The sequence below is a fragment of the Mandrillus leucophaeus genome, unplaced genomic scaffold (genome assembly GCF_000951045.1).
Source record: "Mandrillus leucophaeus isolate KB7577 unplaced genomic scaffold, Mleu.le_1.0 Scaffold289, whole genome shotgun sequence".
Lineage (NCBI taxonomy): Eukaryota > Metazoa > Chordata > Mammalia > Primates > Cercopithecidae > Mandrillus > Mandrillus leucophaeus.
Window position 1 is genome coordinate 2,501,664 of NW_012103020.1, and position 22,570 is coordinate 2,524,233.

Sequence of the window (22,570 nt, forward strand, 5' to 3'; positions counted from 1 at the left end):
ATATGTAACAAACCTGCACATTGTGAACATGTACCCTAGAACTTAAAGTATAATAAAAAAAGAAAAAGAAAAAAAGAAAAAAAAAAAGGCTTGCAGTTTGGGTTGGCAGACATGGTCCAGGGTTTTCCAACTTCTGTTCTAGATGGTAGGCCTCTAATGGACAACGTGGGATAAACAGAAAGCAGAAAGGTAAATTGTGTAGGAAAGGAGTCCTGGGATTTATTTCCATCTCCTTATTAAGGGTAGAACCTTGGATACTTCTGCACATTTTTTTGCCAAGCAAAACATTATCTTCATTTTTAAGAATTCTATTGTATTCATAAAGATTATAATTTACAGAAAACCCTTTAGTCTTCTTTTATGGTCACAACAGAGGCATCCTCAAACAGAGGATTGTTTTTCAATGATATTTTCATCTTTGTTATACATTTATTAAAAGAGAAATGTGAAATAGTGTTAATGATCAATATACTTTTGGAACCCCTTCTGTAGAATGGGTACAGTATTGATAAAGATGGTAATCAACAGAGAGTAAGAAATCTAGACTTAAAACAGTATGGTTCTCCACACCCCCATGTTTCTGGTTAAGAATGAATAAGAACCAATTCTTTGAAAAATCCTAAAATCAGTCTATTCTAATTACAGGTCAAACACAGAACTTTAAAGACGCCTTTTCAGGAAGAGATTCAAGTATTACGCGGTTGCCACTGGCTTTTTATTATGGAATGTACGCATATGCTGGCTGGTAAGTCGATAGCTCCAAATCTGGTGGTTTATGTAGTTCATTAATCCCATTATGCACTCATATTAAGTGCCAACCAAGGTGCCAGGCAAATGTGAATAGGCATAATCCACATAATAGTAATACGGTATTATCCCCTCCACCAGGCCAATTACTTTGCACATGACAACTACAAACATAACAGGTTTCCAGTCAAGGCTGCTAGATTTAGCCTGATGTCATAAAAAACAAACAAATGCTGGGTCTTAAGATCCAATAAAAATTACTTATAAGTATGTACCAGTAAGGACATAATAGTGCCGTAAGGTACTAGAGAATAATACTTCGCTTGTCAAAAGGCCTTTCAGCTAAAGCTCCAAGGGTATTTACAAATAGTGATTAATTGATTTTTTTTTTTCCAGCTTCTCATGAGAGAAGTAACTCAGATGTAGAAATAAGTATGACATTCCCAGAAGGTAATGGTCATCTAAAGGCAGAGAAAGAGAAACCAAGATAATGCAGTCAACTCTGCTAGACAGTCTACATTTAAAAGGACCTTACATGTCCCTTAAAATTTCCCCAACATCTGAAAATTTAAAAAATAAAGATGATTAAAATCATGATGCCACAGATATATTTCCTTTGATGTATGTCCACCTGTGATACCTACCTTTCTAGTTAAGGCATTAAAACTTTGTACTTGTACCTTGTTTGTTCAGATACTTGAAAACCAGTAATCATGGATAAGAGTGGGACTTTTTCTTCAGTAAATTTTATTGACCTTGTAAGATTTAGTTTAGATGATGGTTGCAAGAAAACCTACACGGTATTATTTAATTATCAAAATCATTATAGTAAGATTAAATTTCATTGTTTTGGGGTAAATCATGGCAATATTTATTTTTAAATTGTCTATAAATCTCATTGTTATACAGCTTTAGCTGTGAGAATGATGTAATATTAGGAAACTACACTAGCTCAAAAATTATATGAATGCATTTCCAACACAAATATAATTTCTTTTGTTTCTTTAGTTTTTAAGATCTTACCTTCTAGCCAATGCATGGAACATAGATATATTTCAACATGAATGGAGTGTTTACCCTATTAATCTCATTGAATTATGAAAATATAGTATTAGAGGATAATTAGGGAGTATGGGAACTTAAAATCTTAACATGGCCTGTGAGGCAAAATACGTTTGAAGATTGTTAGAAGATTATAGCTCTAAGGAGATCAGTGTAAAATATTTGTATATTCCCAGAATATTTTTATACCCATTATATGTAAGCATTAGTTTAGAATCACTCAATATTTTTGAAGTTTTTTTGCTTTTGTCCCAAGCACAATGTGGTGCTAGACATCAAAAGAACTGAGCGTGATCACAGGGTTAAAGCAGAATCAACTGTTCTATGGCTATTCAGCCTGGATCAGAGCTCTGTGCCCTGGGGCTGAAGCCAAGCTACTGGGAGGGTCACTGGGAGACACCAGAGCAAAGCAGGGAGGTAGAGAAAGCTTTCAGCTACAGCCAAGTGTTGGGAGCCGGGCAAGATGCAATCACGAGTGTGGAATGTGAAGATAGTCACAAGGGAGATTTGATTAATTCTGTTGAATGAAATTTCTTTTGCCTGCGAGTACCATAGATCTGTTCCCATGCAATCTTAAAATATTCTTTTGCTCTCCTTACTTTTCTAATAGCCAGAACTAAAAATTCAGGTCACTTGCTTTATGTAGAGCAAAATTTCTCCGCTTATGTAGGCTTTTGAGGGCCGATGAATTTCTCCATGGATGAAGACCCTTTTCATTTTGAATTATCGTATTAATATTTAACTTTATTGATGCTGACCCCAAAATGTTACTCTGATTACAAGGTAAAAGGGGTTTACATGAACCTTTTTTAATACTTTTACCCATATAATCCTCATGTCTACTCCCTATATGAAAGACCAAGAAACCATTGGTTTCTTTATTTCCTTGAGGGTTCAATCACAGTATTGGAAAATAAGTCCAGGATTTAAAATGGAATGTTATCTGATACAAGTGGCTTATGTAGGGGACAGATAAGTAACTGTGTTTCTATAACAGGTTGTTGTGCTACCTGAATGCTGCTTTGTGAAGACGCAGAAGTAATCTGGCTGTTAATCTATGGTCATCAGTCTTAGAAAAAGGAAGCTGTGTTTAGAAAAAATATAGTCTGTTGGTGTGGAGTTCTAGAGGAAAAGTTATTATCTGGATGTAAATGAAACAAAATGGAGCCTAAAATAATTCCAAAGAGAGGGGCATTTATTCACTTGCCAGATGTGATCCCTGCCTTTCTGACCTTTCTCCATATAATTACAAGACTGGGTTGTAGAATTATCAGTGGGGAACTATAAATGATTCTCCACTCCCTATGCTGCTGCTGTGACAATATTTGACGCCCCCTTAAAAAAGGTGAGGGCATTGAAAATGAGTAAGTCAGAAGCAAAACAGCTATTGTCATCAGAGCTTACCGCCCAGCCTGTTAGCCTGTAAGTAAAAGCAGCAAAAGCATTGTTGTCCTGGAGACCTTGCTCTGCTAGCACGGAAAAAGATACCACCAAGCCCAGGGTGGGGATATGAATAGAGGAGGCTTTTGTCTCTGAGGATTGCAGAAGCTTTCTAGGATGATAAAGCTACTTCACAGAAACTTGAGTAGGGGAAAAGAAATCATGAACTCAGGTCACACAGTTGGGTCAGAACAATGTTAATAACATTGCCAAGGTCTGCATTCAGAGAAATACATCTGCCAGTCCCCCATGTGGCCCTGGGGAACTCAGTCCCATATCCTGATCCAAAAGCTAAACATTGCTTGGTAGGGTTTTCTGTTTTTTCAATTGTGTGATAGAAAATCGTTTTCAGTGTCTTTTTCTCTTCCTTTTAAATCCTATCCTCAATGGATTTAGTCTTTCTAAAGCACTTACTAGGATTATTTTGTACTATTGTGTCAAATCTAATCTAAAGAAGCAGCTTCTTTTAAAAATAATTCACATAGTTGGGTATTGGAATGCTTTGCTAGCATTGCAGTATCTTTTATGCACAATCATGGAAAAGATGGAACAGATCTTATGAGCATTCTCTAGAGGCCTTGAAGTGTTGTAAACCAAAGAGAATATCATGGACTCATTCCTGGAGACTAGAACGTAAAGGTGGATTTCCCACAGGATGTGTGAATGTTTGGACTAAAACAAGAAGCTTTCTCTTTCCTGCCCACCACCCTGCTCTAAGTCCTTTCCTTTTCTCTACTCCCTGGAGGTATGGCAAACATTTGAAGTTTTGTTCTATTTTTCATAAATATTTTCTTTCTTGCTTTAACATTGTTGGAAAAGACTACTTTCTAAAACAACTATTAGGAAGGAACTGGCTATTTTTGACATGAGAAGCCTAGAAATATTTCTTGGTGTTGTGATTTTTCATTGGTGGTGGTGTTTGTTTTTTGTTGTGCTTGTGTTTTTTTTCTTTTCTCTTCCGCTACTTCCCATTGCCTCAGGCTTATAGCAAACACATCAAACCCCTCTTAGAGTGCATATTCCAGATCTAAGTGCTGATTGTCACTTGCTTTCATGGTGTAACTATAATCTCTATTTATAGAAACTTATTTTCTAGTCATTAAAAAAATCTTTGGCTGCTGACTTTTTAGATCACCGTTATTTTTACAGTTCTGTCAGCTCCTCAATTGTTTCTACTTAAAACAGTCCTTAAAATTGTAGACACTTTAACCTTGAACATCAACTGACTACTTGTGAATTTAGATGGTTTTATAAAGATGGAGCAAGACAGGTGTCATGCGCCTCTGTGTGAAGAGACCACCAAACAGGCTTTGTGTGAGCAATAAAGCTTTCAATCACCTGGGTACAGGCGGGCTGAGTCCGAAAAGAGAGTCAGTGAAGGGAGATGGGGTGGGGCCGTTTTATAGGATTTGGGTAGGTAAAGGAAAATTACAGTCAAAGGGGGATTGTTCTCTGGAGGGCAGGAGCGGGGGTCACAAGGTGCTCAGTGTGGGAGCTTTTTGAGCCAGGATGAGCCAGGAAAAGGACTTTCACAAGGTAATGTCATCACTTAAGGCAAGGACCGGCCATTTTCACTTCTTTTGTGGTGGAATGTCATCAGTTAAGGCAGGGCAGGGCATTTTCACTTCTTTTGTGATTCTTCAGTTACTTCAAGCCATCTGGGTGTATATGTGCAAGTCACAGGGGATACGATGGCTTGGCTTGGGCTCAGAGGCCTGACTACAGGTTTCTTCATCTTTGTTTTAGCTGGAGAGATACTTAAAGTATGTTAAGAGCTGATGGACTAATATTCCAGCCACTTGATTTTAGATTTTAGAGAATTTGTACCTATGAATCTGTGCCCCTGCATACCTATGTAAAAGGTTACTTTTAATAGTAATAAGATAACAGAAGATTATATTGAATATGTGATTTTTTTATTTTGCAAAAATTTTCTAAGCATATACAACGAAAAGGTAGAAGTCTTTGCCTTCATATGTTTGGCTCTTTCTATAGTAATCCCTCTGTCACACTCGTACTGCAGAATACTAAACAGGTGCTCATTTTCCTGTGCCTAACCCCTCTGCCATGGCCTCACACCACCTAACCAGGGTAAGATAAAGCAATTCTTAAAGGTTCAAGTTGGGTGATGCCTCCTCTAGAAAACCTCCTTTGACCTACCAGGTTGGGCTAGACCTGCCCTCTGGCTCCCACATGCTTGCTCCAGTATTGGATCTGCACTGTATCACACTATTCTGTGGGAGATTCTATGAACTATGAGCTCCTTGAGACTATGGCCTTACCACTTGCCTATTTCTGACACGTGATAAAAACTCCACAAATATGGTTAAATAGAGAAATGTTTTATGGGAGTATTTAGTTGTTAGATATTTTCATCTTACTATAAGTATTGTTATAGTTTTCATAATTCTGGGTTCAATGTTAAATATTTAAAATTTGAGACTTTGGAAAATGGTAAAATATATTAATAGTTTATAATTTATTTATCTATTTTTAGGTTTTACCTCAACTTTGTTACTGAAGAAGTGGAAAACCCTGAAAAGTAAGTAGCCAGATGTACCCTGAAATTTTTATGAAGAATAAAATTTAAGATTACATAGTTTGAAAAGCATACTTGAAGAAGGAATTCAGTGTGGGCTAGTGAATCTTATCATCATCATCATCACTATAATTCTTAGATAAGATTTATTTGACTTTATCATAGATTATATACATAATTATATATTATAATTATATACAAATAGCTTAATTATATAGTCTACTTTCAATACTAAGTTGTCTTTTAACCTGAACATAGGAAAGAATAAAGTTATATTTTAAGTAGCCTATCCCATATAAACACATACATGTAACTTAATGTGGACTCTCAATTACCCACAGGATAGCTTGAACTCAAAAAGTTAATTATTTCTAACAATTCATGTAATCTTTTTTCATAACTATAGAATTAAAGTGAGTAATGTAATTACTGGATGATTACTTACAAAAACCTAGAAATACCTACAGAATGTTATAGGAACTTACAAATTTGGGGAGCTGGATAAGTTTTACTCTTTCTTTCCAGGTAACAACTTGATAAGTGAATGATTTGATGGTGATTTATGTAATATTTTCAAAATGAACTAACTTAGAGAAAAATGAATTGTTCTTATAATATGTTCATAAACATTGGATGTTCTACAGGGAAAAATAATTCATGGGCAAAAGAGGGAAAATTTAGGAACTATAGTATAGGATAAAATGTAGACTAAATTATAAAGTTATTTAATTAATTTTACTTTATTGAACATCTGCTATGTTCCAGTCACTGTGCTGGGAACAGCTTTCATGATGCATAAGACTTGTCTTGAAGTATTTTGTTGACCAGTCAATGAGTCAAATGTGCAAACAAATAAATGTAACAGTGTGGTTGGTACCAAAATAGATTATTTATCTAATTTGGAATAAAGGAAAGAAGGAAATACTTAAGTGTATCTAGAGAGATGTTGTTTATAATAGTGTCTCAAATGATGAATAGGTGTTCCTTATATAAATATAAGTGAGAGAGAAGAGGGATATGGGGCGGGCAGTAGGGAGAGAGAGAGAGAGACAGAGAGGAGAAACACACACAAACACAAACACACACTGATTTCTAGGAAAAAGAACAAGTACAAAGGTGCATCAGTATGAAATAGCCTGGACATCAAAGAATATGCCTAAGGATTGACAATTCACACTAAGATAGACTAAGAAATTCTGGAACCTGGAGTCTTGGGAAATGGTAAACTGATTAGATCTGGCCAAGTACCAGGAATGTCAGAGTTTAGAACACACAAGCCAGCAATTGGTATCTGATTCAACTGCTATGCAAATCAATATGTAATTTAAACATGTGAAAGTCTATTTTATTAAGAAATATGACCAATTTATGCCAGTATTGTCATATTTATAACTGGAATTGTAGGTCGAGAACACATATTTCCCAAGAGCTAGTTCTTTCTAAGCATTACTTGGAAATGGCAAACTACCTTATGACTGTAAACCCATTGATTACAGAGATAAATAGGTTGGCCTGTCTTTTTAGTTTTTGAGAATAGCTTGTATATAAGCAGCAGCATAGAGAAAAGACAGTTCTTATTGGATATAATATAAAATATTTATTGAATTTCTTTTATGGGAATAAATTATTATGGTTTGTAACAATGTCTGTTAAGTCTAAAGACATTTTAAAGACATCAATTACTAGAATTTAACATAAGAATATTTTTTATAAGCAAATGGCAAATTGTAGGGTTGCAGACAAGACCTATAACATAATATTTATTGTATGATACCTCAGTGGTGTAGATATAATTCATATTATCTTTAATATTATTTAACAGTTTAAGCATGATTTTTGTTTGACACATGTACAGTAATACTATTGTGAATATTAAGCATATCTTTAAGCTACTTACGCCATTATTACCTCAACCCAAATTTCTGGTGTATTCCAGTAGACTAGTGTTCCAATTAAGGATTGTCTCCTTCTCTTCTTTAAATGAAGGGCCTTAGTTGCACACCACTGATAAGGTCCATGATTTAGTGCACACAGATACTAAGGAACAGTGATGGTGATGTATTGATTCAGTGTTTGTTTTTTTTTTTTTTAATTCTGTTGCAAAGAAATTCTCTTATCTCAAAAATGGAAATAATACTAGCACATACTTCACTGGGTTGTATTGATGATTAATATGCATAAAGTGCTTAGATTAGTAACTGTCATTTTTAAATTTCTATATAATTGGTTGTCATTACTACTGTTATTGTTATATACTTTATTAGAACAAGGTAACTTATTATAGTGTTTTCTAGAATAGTGTTTTCTAGAATTCAATATTCCAAGCAATTATTTTTCTTCAGAGCTTTTGAAAGAAATGTGAAAAATTACACCATTTTGAAGCTTGCTCTAAACTTTTAGTGCCAAACCTCATATGCATTTTTTATCTCTATTATGCATTCTTGATCCATAAAATATCTTTATGGGATATCTATGCTATCTTGATGCATGCATACGATGTGTAATGATCACATCAGGATAATTGGAATACTCATCACCTCAAACATGTATCTTGTTTTGTATTGAGAATATTCCAAATTTTCTCTTTTAGCTAATTTAAAATATACTATGTTTTTGATAACTATGGTCACTTTACTATGCCACTGAACATTAGAACGTATTTTATCTAACTGTATTTTTGTTTTCGATAACCAACTTATCTTCATTACTTTCTCCTTATACTTTCTAACATAGGTAACCATCATTTTACTCTCTACCTCCATACGGTCAATTTTCTTTAGCTCACACATGAGTGAAAACATACAATATTTGTCTTTCTGTGCATGGCTTACTTTGTTTAATATAATGTCCTCCAGGTTAATAAATGTGGCTTCAAATAACTGATGATTTCATTCTTTTATTGGATGAATAGTATTCTAGTGTGTATATATATGTGTGTATATATGGTATATATAATATATATAAATGTGGTGTATGTACATACCATATATTACATATAAATGTGGTATATATATACCACATATACCATATATACACCATATATATAAATGTGGTATATATACAATATATAGTATATGTATAGCATACATAGTATTATATATGTATATATAGTATATATAGTATTATATATGGTATATATAGTATATATAGTATATGTATGATATATATAGTATTATATATGGCATATATAGAGTGTATATACCACATTTTTTATATATATACTATTATATATGTATATATACCACATTTATATATGGTATATATACTATTATATTATGTATACTATTATATATACCATATATAAATGTGGTATATATACATATATACTATATATACACACATATATAAATGTGGTATTTATATATAGTATATATATTTATGTATTTATATTATGTATTTATATTGCAGCACTATTTTGAATAGTGCTGCAATAAACATGAGAGTGCAGATATCTCTTCAGTATACTGATTTCCCTTCTTCTGGATATATACCCAGCAGTGGGATTGCTGGATCATATGGAAGTTCTATTTTTAGTGGTTTGAGAGCCTCCATATTGTTCTCCATATTGTCTGTACTAATTTACATTCCCACCAACAGTGAATTTTAGATTCAGGGAGTACATGTGAAGCCCTTGAATTTAAAATAAAAGTCTTTTTTTATTTGTTACATGGATATATTGCATGATGCTGAGGTTTGGGGTATGAATTATCCTGTCACTATTGGGTAGGGGGCATAGTACCCAGTAGGTAGGTTTTTAGCTTTTGCCCGCGTCTTGCCCTCCCTACTCTAGTAGTCCCCAGTATTTATTGTTCCTGTCTATGTGTTCATGAGTGCCCAATTTTTAGCTCCCAATTATGAGTGAGAACATGCAGTATTTGGTTTTCTGTTTCTCTGTTAATTTGCATAGGATAATGGCCACCAGCTGCATCCATGTTGCTGTAAAGGACACGATATCATTCTTTTTTATGGCTGCATAGTACATGTATATGTACCACATTTTCTTTATCCAGCCCACTTTTGATGGGCACTTAAGTTGATTCCATGTCTTTGCTATTGTAAATAGTACTGCAATAAACGTATGAGCGCATGCGTCTTTTCCATAGAATTACTTATTTTCCTTTGGATATATACCCAGTAATGGAATCGCTGGGTCAAATAGTAGTTCTGTTATAAGTTCTTTGGAAAATCACCCAACTTCTTTCCACAGAGGCTGAACTAATTTACATCCCCACCAACAGTGTATAAGCATTCCCTTTTCTCCACAGCCTTGCCAGCATCTGTTATTTTTTGACTTTCTAATAATAGCCCTTCTGACTGATGTGAGATGCTATCTCATTGTGGTTTTGATTTGCATTTTTCTGATGATTAGTGATGTTGAACATTTTTTCATATGTTTGTTGGCCACTTGTATGTCTTCCTTTGAGAAGTGTCTCTTCATGTCCTTCATCCACTTTTTAATAGGATTACTTGGTTTTTGCTTGTTGAATTGTTTAAGTTCTTTATAGATTTTAGATATTAAACTTTTGTCAGATGCATAGTTTGTGAGTAATTTATTTAATTCTGTAGGTTGTCTGTTTACTCTGTTGATAGTTTCTTTTCCTGTGCAGAAGCTTTTTAGTTTAATTAGGTCCCATTTGTCAATTTTTGTTTTTGTTGCAATTGCTTCTGAGAACTTAGTCATAAATTCTTTCCCAAGGCCAATGTCCACAGTCGTACTTCCTAGGTTTTCTTCTTGGGTTTTTAGAGTTTGAGGTCTTACATTGAAATATTTAATTCATCTCGAGTTAAGTTTTGTATATGATAAAAGATAGGGGTCCAGTTTCATCCTTCTGCATAAGGCTGGCTGGTTATCCAAGCATACCATTTATTGAATAGGGAGTCCTTTCACTGTTGCTTATTGTTGTTGACTTTGTTGAAGATCAGATGGTTGTAGGTGTGTGACTTTATTTCTGGGTTCTTTAACCTGTTCCATTAGTCTATTTGTCCTTTTTTGTACCTGTATCATTCTGTTTGGGTTACTGTAACCCTATAGTATGGTCTGAAGTCAAGTCATGTGATGCCTCTGACTTTGTTCTTTTTGTTTGGGGTTGCTTTGCCTATTTAGGCTCTTTTTTGGTTTCATATGACTTTTAGAATAGTTTTATCTAACTATGTGAACAATGATGTTGGTAGTTTGATAGGAATAGCATTGAACTCGTGTATTGCTTTGGGCAGTACTGCCATTTTAATGAGATTGAGTCTTTTAATCCACGAGCATGAAATATTTTTTCATTTGTTTGTATCATCTACATTTTCTTTCAACAGTGTTTTGTAGCTCTCCTTGCAGAGATCTTTCACCTCCTTGGTTAGATGTAGTTCTAGGTATTTTTTGTTGTTGCTTGTGTGGCTGTTGTAAATGGGATTGCATTCTTGATTTGGCCCTCAGCTTGAATATTATCAGCGTATAGATATGCTATTGATTTTCATACATTGATTTTTGTATCTTGAAACTTTACTGAAGTTGTTTTAAACACAGAGAATGCTTCCAGAAATATTTATAGGTGAATATCAAGTGCAGATGGTAAAATTATGTGAACCTAGCCCAGATGTGTAATTTGCATTATTTTTTAGGTAGATGCAGCTCCAAAATACCTTTAGTTACAAGGCAGAATAATTATGATTCCATCTCCTTTGTGATGTGCCAAGATAATTGTGTTTCCTAATCAGTCATGGATGCATGTGTCCAGGTGTGCTGCAACATGCAACTTTCTGGCAGCTGGTGAAATGAATCATCCGCTGAAGATACAACACCTTTTACGGTCTTCCTCCACCTAGACAATAAAATCTTCCTAAATCTGTGACCTAATAGAAAGATGATAATTAATTTAGATTAGTGAAAATACCAATGTGTATTAAAATATATCGAATGCAGAGTAAGTTTCCATGATCTCAATTGACTACACTTTAGGTGTAATTTCGTTTTGAGAAATCTTTCAAATTATCTACCATTACTCTATGAAATAGCTTCTGAGCTGCTATCGTAAGTAGGTGGTATAGGACAGTTCCTTAAGTGTTGTATCTAATGAGAGACAAAGGTGGACGAAATTCCTGTTTGTGTGATTACATTTATAATGTTAAGAAATTTTCCCATGATCTTTCTTACAATGTTTTCTTCTCTAAGAATAGCTTTGAATTTATGGAAGTAGCAATCTTTCAAACACAACAATTGCTATTGAACTTTTATAATAACATAAGAATATTGCCTTTACCAATTATCTATAACATGACGGCTGATTCCACAAATTAATATATTAGAGTAAGGATTGTATTTTGAGGGACATGAATGTCCAAAGTTTGGACCATGAAGATGATAGAATCCCAAGGAATAACTGAATTTTAAAAGGCTTCTCTCCTGCCCAAAATGGCATGTATAGTAATAATAATTGCTACTGTGTACATTTGTTTTAAAAAACCACAGTGCTTGTGCAAGTGTAATGAATTTTGCCTTATGACGTGACTTTTGTGGCGACTATGCAATCTGTCATTGTTCAAAAAGTTACACAGTGCAAAGAACATATCATTGAGATGTATAATGTTGGTAATCCTGCTCTTAGATTGATAAATCATGTCTCGTGTTGATGAAAGCCAAGAAATGAATTGCTTTTCTTTGACCTTGGGGGTCTGAGATTAGCCAGTTTGTCTATTAGCCTTGTTCCAGTGTTCTTCTCACTTCATTTATCCCTTCTGTTTTGAAGAGATGGAAATAGTAGACTTAGAGGAAGTCAGTAAACCTTGATATCATCAGTCATTTTTGAAAAACAGGCTATCAACACACTCTGAATTATCAACTTTAATAGAAGCTTTAAATAATCAGAGTGTCATGTTTAATTAATACTTTGCCTACTTCCAATTTATATTAATTGATGCCTCAAAGTCAGCACACCTTGTACCAATGATAACTTCGAAGAAGTGAGACTTGGTTTGGGAAAAATGCCCAAAGACCTTTAATGCAGTGTGATCAACCAGAATGGTCTACAAATGGTCCACAATCATGTTATTTGCATTCAGTTCGGATGTCACAGTCTTAAATTCTTAGTGTGTCTATATTAATTCCTTATTGACTGTGTAATTCTTTACGATACTGTTTTATAAGGCCTATTGCTTGTAGGACAGTTTTATAACTGTTACCTGAGTAAAAAACATAAGAAAACAAAATAGACAAAATATCTTGCCCAAATGTGTTGTAGCAGAGTTACATGACTAAAGACTAAAGGTTAATTGAAGTCTTGTATCTTGCATTTTGACAACTTAAGAATGCAACTCGCTTTCTTTCTCTTTTTGTTTTTTGAGACGGAGTCTCACTTACTCTGCTGCCCAGGCTGGAGTGCAGTGGTGTGATCTTGGCTCATTGCAACCTCCACCTCTCAGGTTCAAGCGATTCTCATGCTTCAGCCTCCCAAGTAGCAGGAAATACAGGCATGCGCCACTATGCCCAGCTAACTTTTGTATTTTTAGTAGAAATGGGGTTTCACCATGTTGGCCAGGCTGTTCTTGAAATTCTGACCTCAAGTGATCCACCTGCCTCAGCCTTCCAAAGTGCTGAGATTACAGGCATGAGCCACCACACCCAGCCAAGAATGCATCTTTACATGCATTATAGTTTTCTAACTTAATAGTTGCTAGAAAATAACATATAATATCTTAACTATATATGTGCAGATTACAGCAATATTGTACTTTGTAATCTTTTTATTACAAGGCAATGTTATCTACATTTTTAGACAACATTGAATATTATTTTAAAGAATATTTCCAAAGTTTCTGTTACAAATACTCAAATTGTATGTTTTTAAGATATGTATTAATTTATTCACAAGTTTATAAAGATCTTCCCTGGGGCAAAATGAGGCATCTCTGTACTAATGACAATATGACATCATTAGAATTATCTTAAAATATGACACTGCTTTTCTTCAATTGTTGAAATAATTGATACTTAAATTAGAATCCTTCTGGGTTTTTTTTTGCTTTTCTTTAGAAAATATACATAAAGCTTGGTGAATCCATTTTTAAATATGTTTCACAGTAGAAATAGAATTGTGCTAGTTGAGCCACTGAGGCAGACAAAACATCGGTATTTGGCCAGATGTCACAGAGAAGAGATGATTCTATGTTCAAAGAACAAGGTCACCAAATTGCTCTTCCTTGCTTTTGTTCACTCGAAAAATTTCTCACATTAATAGAACATGTGGTTGATGTACCTTGGGATCAAAATTCTTGCATTTCTCAGCATCACATATGCATAAAAAATACATTTTGCTCAAAGACAGTTTGTTCATATAAGGCTGAAGTGTCAAATAAGTGGTGCAGAAATTATAGGATTATATTATAATATTTTATCATGGGGTAATCAAAGAAGACAGATATTAATCCTTCAAGTGCTTTGTGGAAGCCATTTAGCTTTTCTTTCTTTCTTTTTCTTTAATTGTAAGGATTCTTTTTTTAATTCCACTATGAGGCAAAATTTGAAGGGCAATGCTTTACTTTCTTTCATAGTAGTTGTTTCAAAGTTCTAATTTTAATCTCATTGAGTTTTATATTTTGAGGCTAGAATAATAAACTCTTGTCTTAGGAGCAACAACGGTGGCTGGTTTAATTTTATGCTATGTTTCTGTTCTCTTTAACTAGCTGAGAAAGAGGGCGGGGGGAGAGAGAGAGAAAGCGAAAGAGAGAGAGAGAGAGAGAGAATACAAGTGGCATGATGAGTAGAGTGATAGAATCACAGAATTTCAAAATTTGAGGGTACCTTGAAGTCCATCTAATCCTTTTTAACCAGATGCAGAGGTCTTCTCTATAATACCTTTACACAACAATAATTCATGTATGATAAATTGAGAAACTATTAATATAACTTCCTTGAACTGGGCTATCAGCCTTTTTTATTTCCTTATGCTGGGTAGCAACCTGCTAATTGCTATGACTATTTCAAGCCTAGATAAATTTTTGGTTAGCTGGCATAAACGATGGGTCAAATAGTTTGACTGCAATAGATACAACCAAAATGAGAGTTAAATAAAATATGCCAGAGATTCCAGAGTTAGAATCTTGTTATCTGAAAAGAAATACCTTCCATAATCAGAAGCAGTAAGTCAGCTATTAGATTGTCTCCAGCTTTTGAGTCCACACATATATCGACCCCCTCATCCATATTCTTATTTATGCATGTAAGCTACCCTTGTCCTTTTCTTTATGTCTGGATTTGAATGTTAGGTGTTTGTGCCCAAAATGAGGTTCACAAGTAAAGCTTACATTCTGTGTCATACTTGGTGAAAAACTTCTTGGACAACTAAAATCTAGTCCAAGGTCTGCTGCTGTCTGGGCATTCATGCAGATGCAATGTTGTTTAAGATTCTCACTGGAATAGGATAATGTCACATGTAGTTCACTAAGGGTAGAGACAAAATGCGTTCAGGTTATTATATTTACACACACCATGCACTGAAATTATTTTGGTAACTTTATTCTAGTCACATTCCAACACTGACTTAGATTATTGATCTGCTCAGGAAAATGAGCAACTTTTGAATTTGGATAGGCACAAGCTAAAACTGTATTACTAATGTAAACATCTAAAATGAACCAAATGAAGTTGAGACTTTCCGGTGAAAAAAATATTTTCTTCTATGAACTATAAAAACATCTACTTGCTGAGTTTTTGAAAATAGCACTGGTTCAGGAAATCAAAATTCTAATCCTGTCTCTTTTTAACTAGCTGTTTGACCTTGGACAGACCTCTAAATTGCTTCTGAATCTTTGTTTACCAGTTTTAAATGGAAGATGATAATCCCTATATTATAGTTCTCATGGGGTTGTGAGGATAAAATATGTGAAATTCAAAAATGTTAATGAGCTCTACAAGTAATACACAAACACCATCTGCAACCAAAACCTATATTCTTCAAAGATTAGAATATTTTATAATCTTTGAAAAAATTAGAGGATTAACATAATTGTTTTATGAACGGGGAGTGCCTTTTCACATACATGACCTATTAATCAGCTTGAAAAGTTGTTCTGCATCATCAGCAAAGTGCCCAATTACTAGTAGTTAAAAGGTTCAGAAGATGATGAGAATCGCTATTTATTTTATAGTCTACTAACCTCCCTCAGGTGACAATATGCTCACATATCGTAATCAGAATGACTTCCTGGCAGATTTTTTTTTTCCTTCTTAACCAAATATTTGTATGCTCACACTCCTATTGTCATTGTCACTGTTGGCTGGTTGTGCTGATATAATGGATGGACTGTTTGTGTTTCTACTGAAGTCACCTATTTTTAGGTTTACTATCTTACCAAGAAACTCCTTTATGAAATCTGACAAATAAGATCTTGATCTGAGTGGCTGACATCATGTATTTTAATATTTATTTTTACTTTTTCTAGAAAAGGAGCTATTCTGTTGATACAAAATAGAAGAATACAAATACAAGGTCACTCCCAGATAATTTTTATGAATTTTTGTTTAATTTAAAAATACAAGCCCATCATTAAAAATACAAACAGTGTCTGCTTTCTAACAAGTAGATTGATTGCAGCATAAAAGTAGCACCTCAGATTACTTTTAATAACATACTGTATATTATCTTCATTCTGCAGTGGAGAAAGCTGAAGTTCAGAGTAGTGAAGTGACTTCTCATGTCCATGTAGTTAGCCAATGAGAAGACCAGAATTGCAATCCACGTTTGCCTGGTTCTAGATCTCATACTCTTTCTAACATGACAGCTGGTCTTTTGGAAATAAAAAAAAAGCTGATCCATGAGGGTACAAGGTGGCTAAATGGCTAAGGAAGTAATTTTGCTATGGAAGAGAAAGTTGGAGGAAGAATAGAACCTAAAAGAGTAGAACAGAGAAGTGAAGATGTCTCAGGCAGCGGGTGAGCATAGATACAGCCATAGAAGAATTCTTAGTTTTAGGGAATAGTATGTAGACTGTTTTGACTAAAGGAAAGGATTGTGAAGAGCAGTCAAAATCAAGATAGTGGTAGGATGTGGATAAGGGGATACAGCAACTCTTAGTCTCTACTATCAGAATTTTGGATCTTACTCAGTAGCCAATGGTGGGATGGAGGGTGGGAAAACTGTTGCAAGTTTTGAATGTATGGGAGGCAGTGCTTGGAGACAATTAACTTTATGACAATTTTAATGGATTTTCATCTTGTGACACATATGCAGTTTTTAAAAAGTTATAGTCTATGAAGATTTGTTTTAGTTTTATTTTGCATGTTTATTTTTAATAAAAGCAAGTAACTCTGTTAATTGTCTCATACACCTGCATCATTGCTAAAGTCAAACAATATGATAAATCATATGGCAGAAATTATGGCAAACAGCATCATAATCTCCACACTGTCCAAGCCCAAAGATATGGATTAGACTGCTTAGAGAAGAAGGATGCATCAGCATAGTGTTTACATACTATGCAAAAATATAGAGCTATCTTACTATCATTTATTTTCCCTGACAATGGAAGAACAAATGGGATTTAATTAAATGAGAACATAGTTCATTTTAAAATTAAATTTATATTTCAAAAGCATTGAAATGAGAATTTGGTTAAGCACTGGAATTCTCAAAATAGAGATAAATAGGATTATTGTTTAGCCACAATTTAGAGGATATTCAGGTTGAAAAAATGACAGACTATTGCCTAAATGTGCTTCTAGTTCTCAAATATTATAGTTATCTTTTTAGATTGCTGAATATGTGGGAACCAATGTAGGGAAGCACACCTAACTCTACAGGCCTATTTTCTTGGGATGGGGAGGGAAGAAGGTGTCATGTACTTGTAAGGTAAAGGAAATCTTTTAGTTAGATTTTCCTTATTCTTGTAAGTATGGTAAGGTCAAATAGAAATCTTAGGTCAGAGTTTCTAAATATTTTAAATAAGATATATTAAAGATTTGATTTTACTCATTTCGTATTCTAAGTGGAGGGCAGGTATAAGGAAGAGAGTAAAATAGCAATGCCAGTGCACGATATGAGTCAGCCAGGGGACAACTGGCACTTCCAGGCACAGTGAGCATCACACTGATCTTATGAAGGTAGCTCTGGACTTGGAGTCAGGTGGCCACAGTTTTAGCTCTTGTTTTGTAAATATTTGATTTTATGTCCTTAGCTACATCTTTTGTCCTCTCTGAGCCTCTGGGTTATCAGCTGCAAAAAAGAAATGGTAGAGTAGCAAATTCTGAGTCTCCCTTCAACTCTAGCATGTTCTATGATTCTTGTCAATGACACACGAGTACCTAGTTTGACAAGGAGAGTACATCACTATGGGAGCATGGCCGAAGGGTGGAAATGTAAACAGAATATCTGTCTTAAGGACACTTAAGAAAAAGTGTCAAGAACATGAATCAAGAGAAAGGGATGCTATGGCCATTTTCCAGATCCCATGATGGTTAGGAGATTAGGCAGGACCAAAGTTTCCTCAGCTGTCTCAGAAAATGTTAAGAAATTTGAATGGGTAAATGGAGGAAATGGGTCCAAATTGGCATCCCTTCAAAGTGGAAACTTAGTTATTAGATCTGAAGATCTAGGATCATATCCAACCTATAGAATTGAATTCTACTTAAGGGATCACCTTAAGTAGAGTGTCTTGTAGACATATGGAGTGTACCAGGAAAAATACAGATTTTAAAAATGCTTGTTAAGAGTGCCATTAATGTGGCATAATGACGAATCCCTAATCCTATTTACTACTTTTACTATATATGCCCACAGAAGATATAAAATGATCTGTAGCCTCTGTGGTCCAGAAGGTTATATTAGTCTTTTATTATGTGATTCATTATTTTTCTCAATAGCATAGACACATGGGATTGCTCATAAGTATCCATAGATGCAATTATATAAGAGGAATCTTTTCTGATGGGTCTGCAACATTTCAGTATTAGACATTCCCCATAATTTAGTTAGGATTGCATTTCTATATTTCTAATATGTTGTGTACATAAAGAAAGAGAGGGAGCAATCCTTGTCATGACTTTCAAAAGTCTGCATTCATTCATTCATTCCTTTTCCCAACTAAGTGGGTATTCTAATGCTTACCTTAAGAGTTTTGTAAGAATTAGATATAATTTATGGCTGTGTCTGACAATGCTTCGCTCATAGTAGATACTTATTTAATGGTAGATGGTTTGCTTTTTATTGATATTAAACATCATGTCATTAGTTCATTTGTCACCTATAGGGACTATCAGATCAGGATTTGTGGACATAGGGAAGCCGTTTCTTTTCTTCTGTACTGCTTGAGTGTTGGCTTTGACAAAACCCATGCTCACAAGGGAAAAGACACCCTTACTTGAAACACCCCGCCATGGGAAACGACAGTTATCTCAGTCTCAGAGTTGGAGCATTTCTAATCTCCAATGCTGGAGGTTGTTTTTCAAGAACATATAATATTTTATAATTGGTTTTCTAAGGAGACAGGCTCATGTTTTTTAAGTCACATGGTTTTCCTTGCTATTTAGTGCTGTACCATATTATCTTTCTTTCCCTTTCTTATATGCTTTGTCTTAAAATTATAGAAGTGGAAAAAATACATCTTTCTGTGACAAAAGTTTAAACAATAACCCATACCGATACATATTATTGAGAATGCAGTGATCAAATACAAAGGTCACTGTTTTATATATCAAACTGTACAATACTATATGAAAAATAGTTTATGATATCAAGTTCATGGCATAGCACTAAAATATGCCATAATATGTAAAAACTAGAGCTTATAATACATAGCCATATAGCACAAAATGAGATATTAAAAAATAGAATGTCTGATTTTATGAGTAAAGTCACTTCTAGGTCGTGGGAGACTGCCCCTAACACAATGCTTTTCTTGGTATCCCAAGTCCCACCTCCTCCAAAGAATCTCTTCTATTGGCTTTTCATGATGCTATTTCTTCTTCCTCCCTGATATTCTATGGTTATGGCCATTCTCTAAGAGATAGATAGCAAAAGATTTATTATAGTAATGTCTCTAAATTTCAAAATGGTTTCAATTATCATATTACCTGTGTGTACAAATAGTTCTCTACTTGGTTACCTTCTTCTATTCACACATAGACTTGGCTTAGTGTGTTGGACTCATTGTCATAATTAAAACCACAATTAATTTGACCTTGAGAAAATAAATTATCAAAGCCTGTGATGTTAAAGTTAGAAGGGGAGGAACCATTAAAATTCACAACCCTTTTATTGTGAAGCTAATGAAATAGAAGCCACAGAGATGGATTAATTTGTCTATATTTATAAGTTAAAATCTTGATCCTTTTCTAGTACTCTTTCCAAATGCTTAGTGTTGTTGAATAGAAATCTAAGAAAGATGGCTATGGCAAGATTTTAGCCTTGAAATTAGCTGGGGGAAATGTAATCATTAGACGTGACCTCTATGTCATTTGAGAATAGAACAAAACTGCTTTTAAAAATGTGTAAGAGCATTAAAATTTGCCTGCGTTCGACTTTCTAAAGCTGTTAGTCAAATAGATAATGAAAGAGGGTGCTAGGCTAGTTGAAGTAAGTAATACATTTCAGGTCGTTTACTGAAGGTCATTTGGTTAGAAGATTAAAATAGAAAGTTTACGATTAGGAAGTGCTGAAATGTTAGAATATTATAAGGAAATAGCTGCTTTTTATTGTCTTTAACATCTTTACAGATACACTGTCTCTTAAAATAGGTTAAATATCATTTGTGGAGGCAATATTTAATTTTTCTGTTATTGATATTTTCAAACAAAGTCTCACTTTCTATATTCTGGCCTGAGGCAAGTAAAAGAGAAATTTATATAGAAAACAAGATTAACTTTGTTTTCAGCCAGAAAATGACAAAAAGAAATGAGTGAGATAGCAAGTGGAAGTCATGATTTTAAGATACTATTCTGTAGCTGCTCTGGGTCTTATGGAAAAAGGTTAAATGTGTTTTAAATATATGTAAGTGTTTAGCTATTTAATCCTCATAGTGCAGTGTCCTCTTGCCAAGGAGAAGTGATCAAGTGGCAAATGCTGGGGGAAAGCCACTAGAAATTGAACTCAGTGATGTCTTTCTCTGAGCTACGGAATTGTTTGTCGTTATGCCAAGTCACAACGTGGACTCTGAACTGCAGCAAGGGAGAAAGCTTCAGTTTGAATACATAGGTGCTTTTCAAACCATTGGGTTTATGATGCAAGCCTGTGGCTAGGCAGAGCAGGTATTTCCTGTTCTCTAAAAGATAGTGCTAGTTCTATTCTATTGTTGCCATTTCTATAGCGATACCTGGGTGGAAGTCCCTCCCTGCTTAACCCTGCCTCCTCCACTCCCTGCCTCTGATCTATGGGCACTTAGAAACACAGGATATCCTGATTATCCTGTTTCAGTATTTCTCATAATGGACACATATTTGTTTATTCTATTTTTAAATGACAGGGACACAAATCTCTACCCAGTAGTTGTGGTCGATGATCTATTTAGTTAAATGAAGAAAGGAAAATTTATATGTATTCTGTACCTTGTTGGAAATCAAAGTAAAACTTTATGATTGTGGTAAGTATTTTCAGTAACAATATGTAGCATTTCCTCCTTTCTTTTAATAATAATAATAATAATAATAGACATATTTAAAATGTCAAAAAATTATGATGAAATTAAAAATCACCTGTAATATCTTAATCACATCAAATAAAATTCCTCATTGTTATTATTTTGATATTTTGTTTTCCCCCATCATTTGTGTGTGCATGTGCATGTATGTATTGCATTATATTGCTTGAGATAAATGTTAATGTGCATTTTTCTTCCTAACTTTGGTGTTATATAACGTATTTACTTGTTCGTGTATTGTCTGATTCCCAAGGCCAGAGCCTTGTCTGTGCCATTACAGCTGTATCTCTGACGACTGGAAGGTTCCTCCAAGTGTGCCCTGCCCTTTAGATTTGCTGCATCTCAAGCTTAATTCCAGTGCTTTCTGTTTATGTGGTATAGATCTGTCTCACCATCTTCATTTCATGTCATTTTATTACATTTTCCTATATCACCTAGATCTTAGTAAAGAACATTTTTAATGCTAGTGTAATATTTCTTTGGGGGGATGTGCCAATATTCTTGTGGTAATTTTCTTGTTGGACATTGAAAACATTCCTAATGTTTCTTAATGTATTAGGCTGGTGCAAAAATAATAATAATTCTGGGTTATACATTTCATATATACATATTGGATATGTAAGGATTTACATCCTTACATAGAATAGATCTAGAATAGATTGCTAGAAGAGAATTGCTGTGTCAAAGGCAACAAACTTTAAAACAGTTTGTCTATTACCAAGTTGCTTTCCAAAGTGGATATATTAATTTCCTCTCTCAACAGCAATAGCTAAGAATACTTACAGTGTTGGGTGTCATTATTTTAAAAAATCCTGGTTAATTGAAAGGCAAAAATTGCACCTCATGGTTTGAAATTGCATTCATTTGATCACCAGTGAGGCTTAACACTTCCAGCAATTTTAATAGCTACATGTGGTTACCATTTTAGAGCATGAATATTGGTGATTCATCAGAATTCTTTGTATATTATGGATATTGATTCTTTATTATATTATTTGTAAGAAGTTTATCCCAGTTTTTCATATCACTCAATTTTCTTTATGATCCCAGCTTACAAAACTTATGGTTTTGTTTCTATAATTTGTAATCAGATATAATAACCATTTTTTAATTTCTGTATTGCTATTATGATCCTCAAATTTTTACATCCCTAGATCATTTTCATCTCAC

At 34.2% G+C, this 22,570-nt stretch overlaps 1 protein-coding gene across 1 annotated transcript in view; it reads left to right on the forward strand.

Moving 5' to 3' along the window:
- Positions 1–22,570, forward strand: part of SLC7A11 (solute carrier family 7 (anionic amino acid transporter light chain, xc- system), member 11) — a 74,818-nt gene that overhangs the window by 22,655 nt on the left and 29,593 nt on the right. The window contains exons 5-6 of the mRNA XM_011985652.1: positions 646–745; positions 5,747–5,791. Coding sequence (XP_011841042.1) covers positions 646–745; positions 5,747–5,791 — 145 coding nt within the window. The remainder of the gene's footprint in view (positions 1–645; positions 746–5,746; positions 5,792–22,570) is intronic.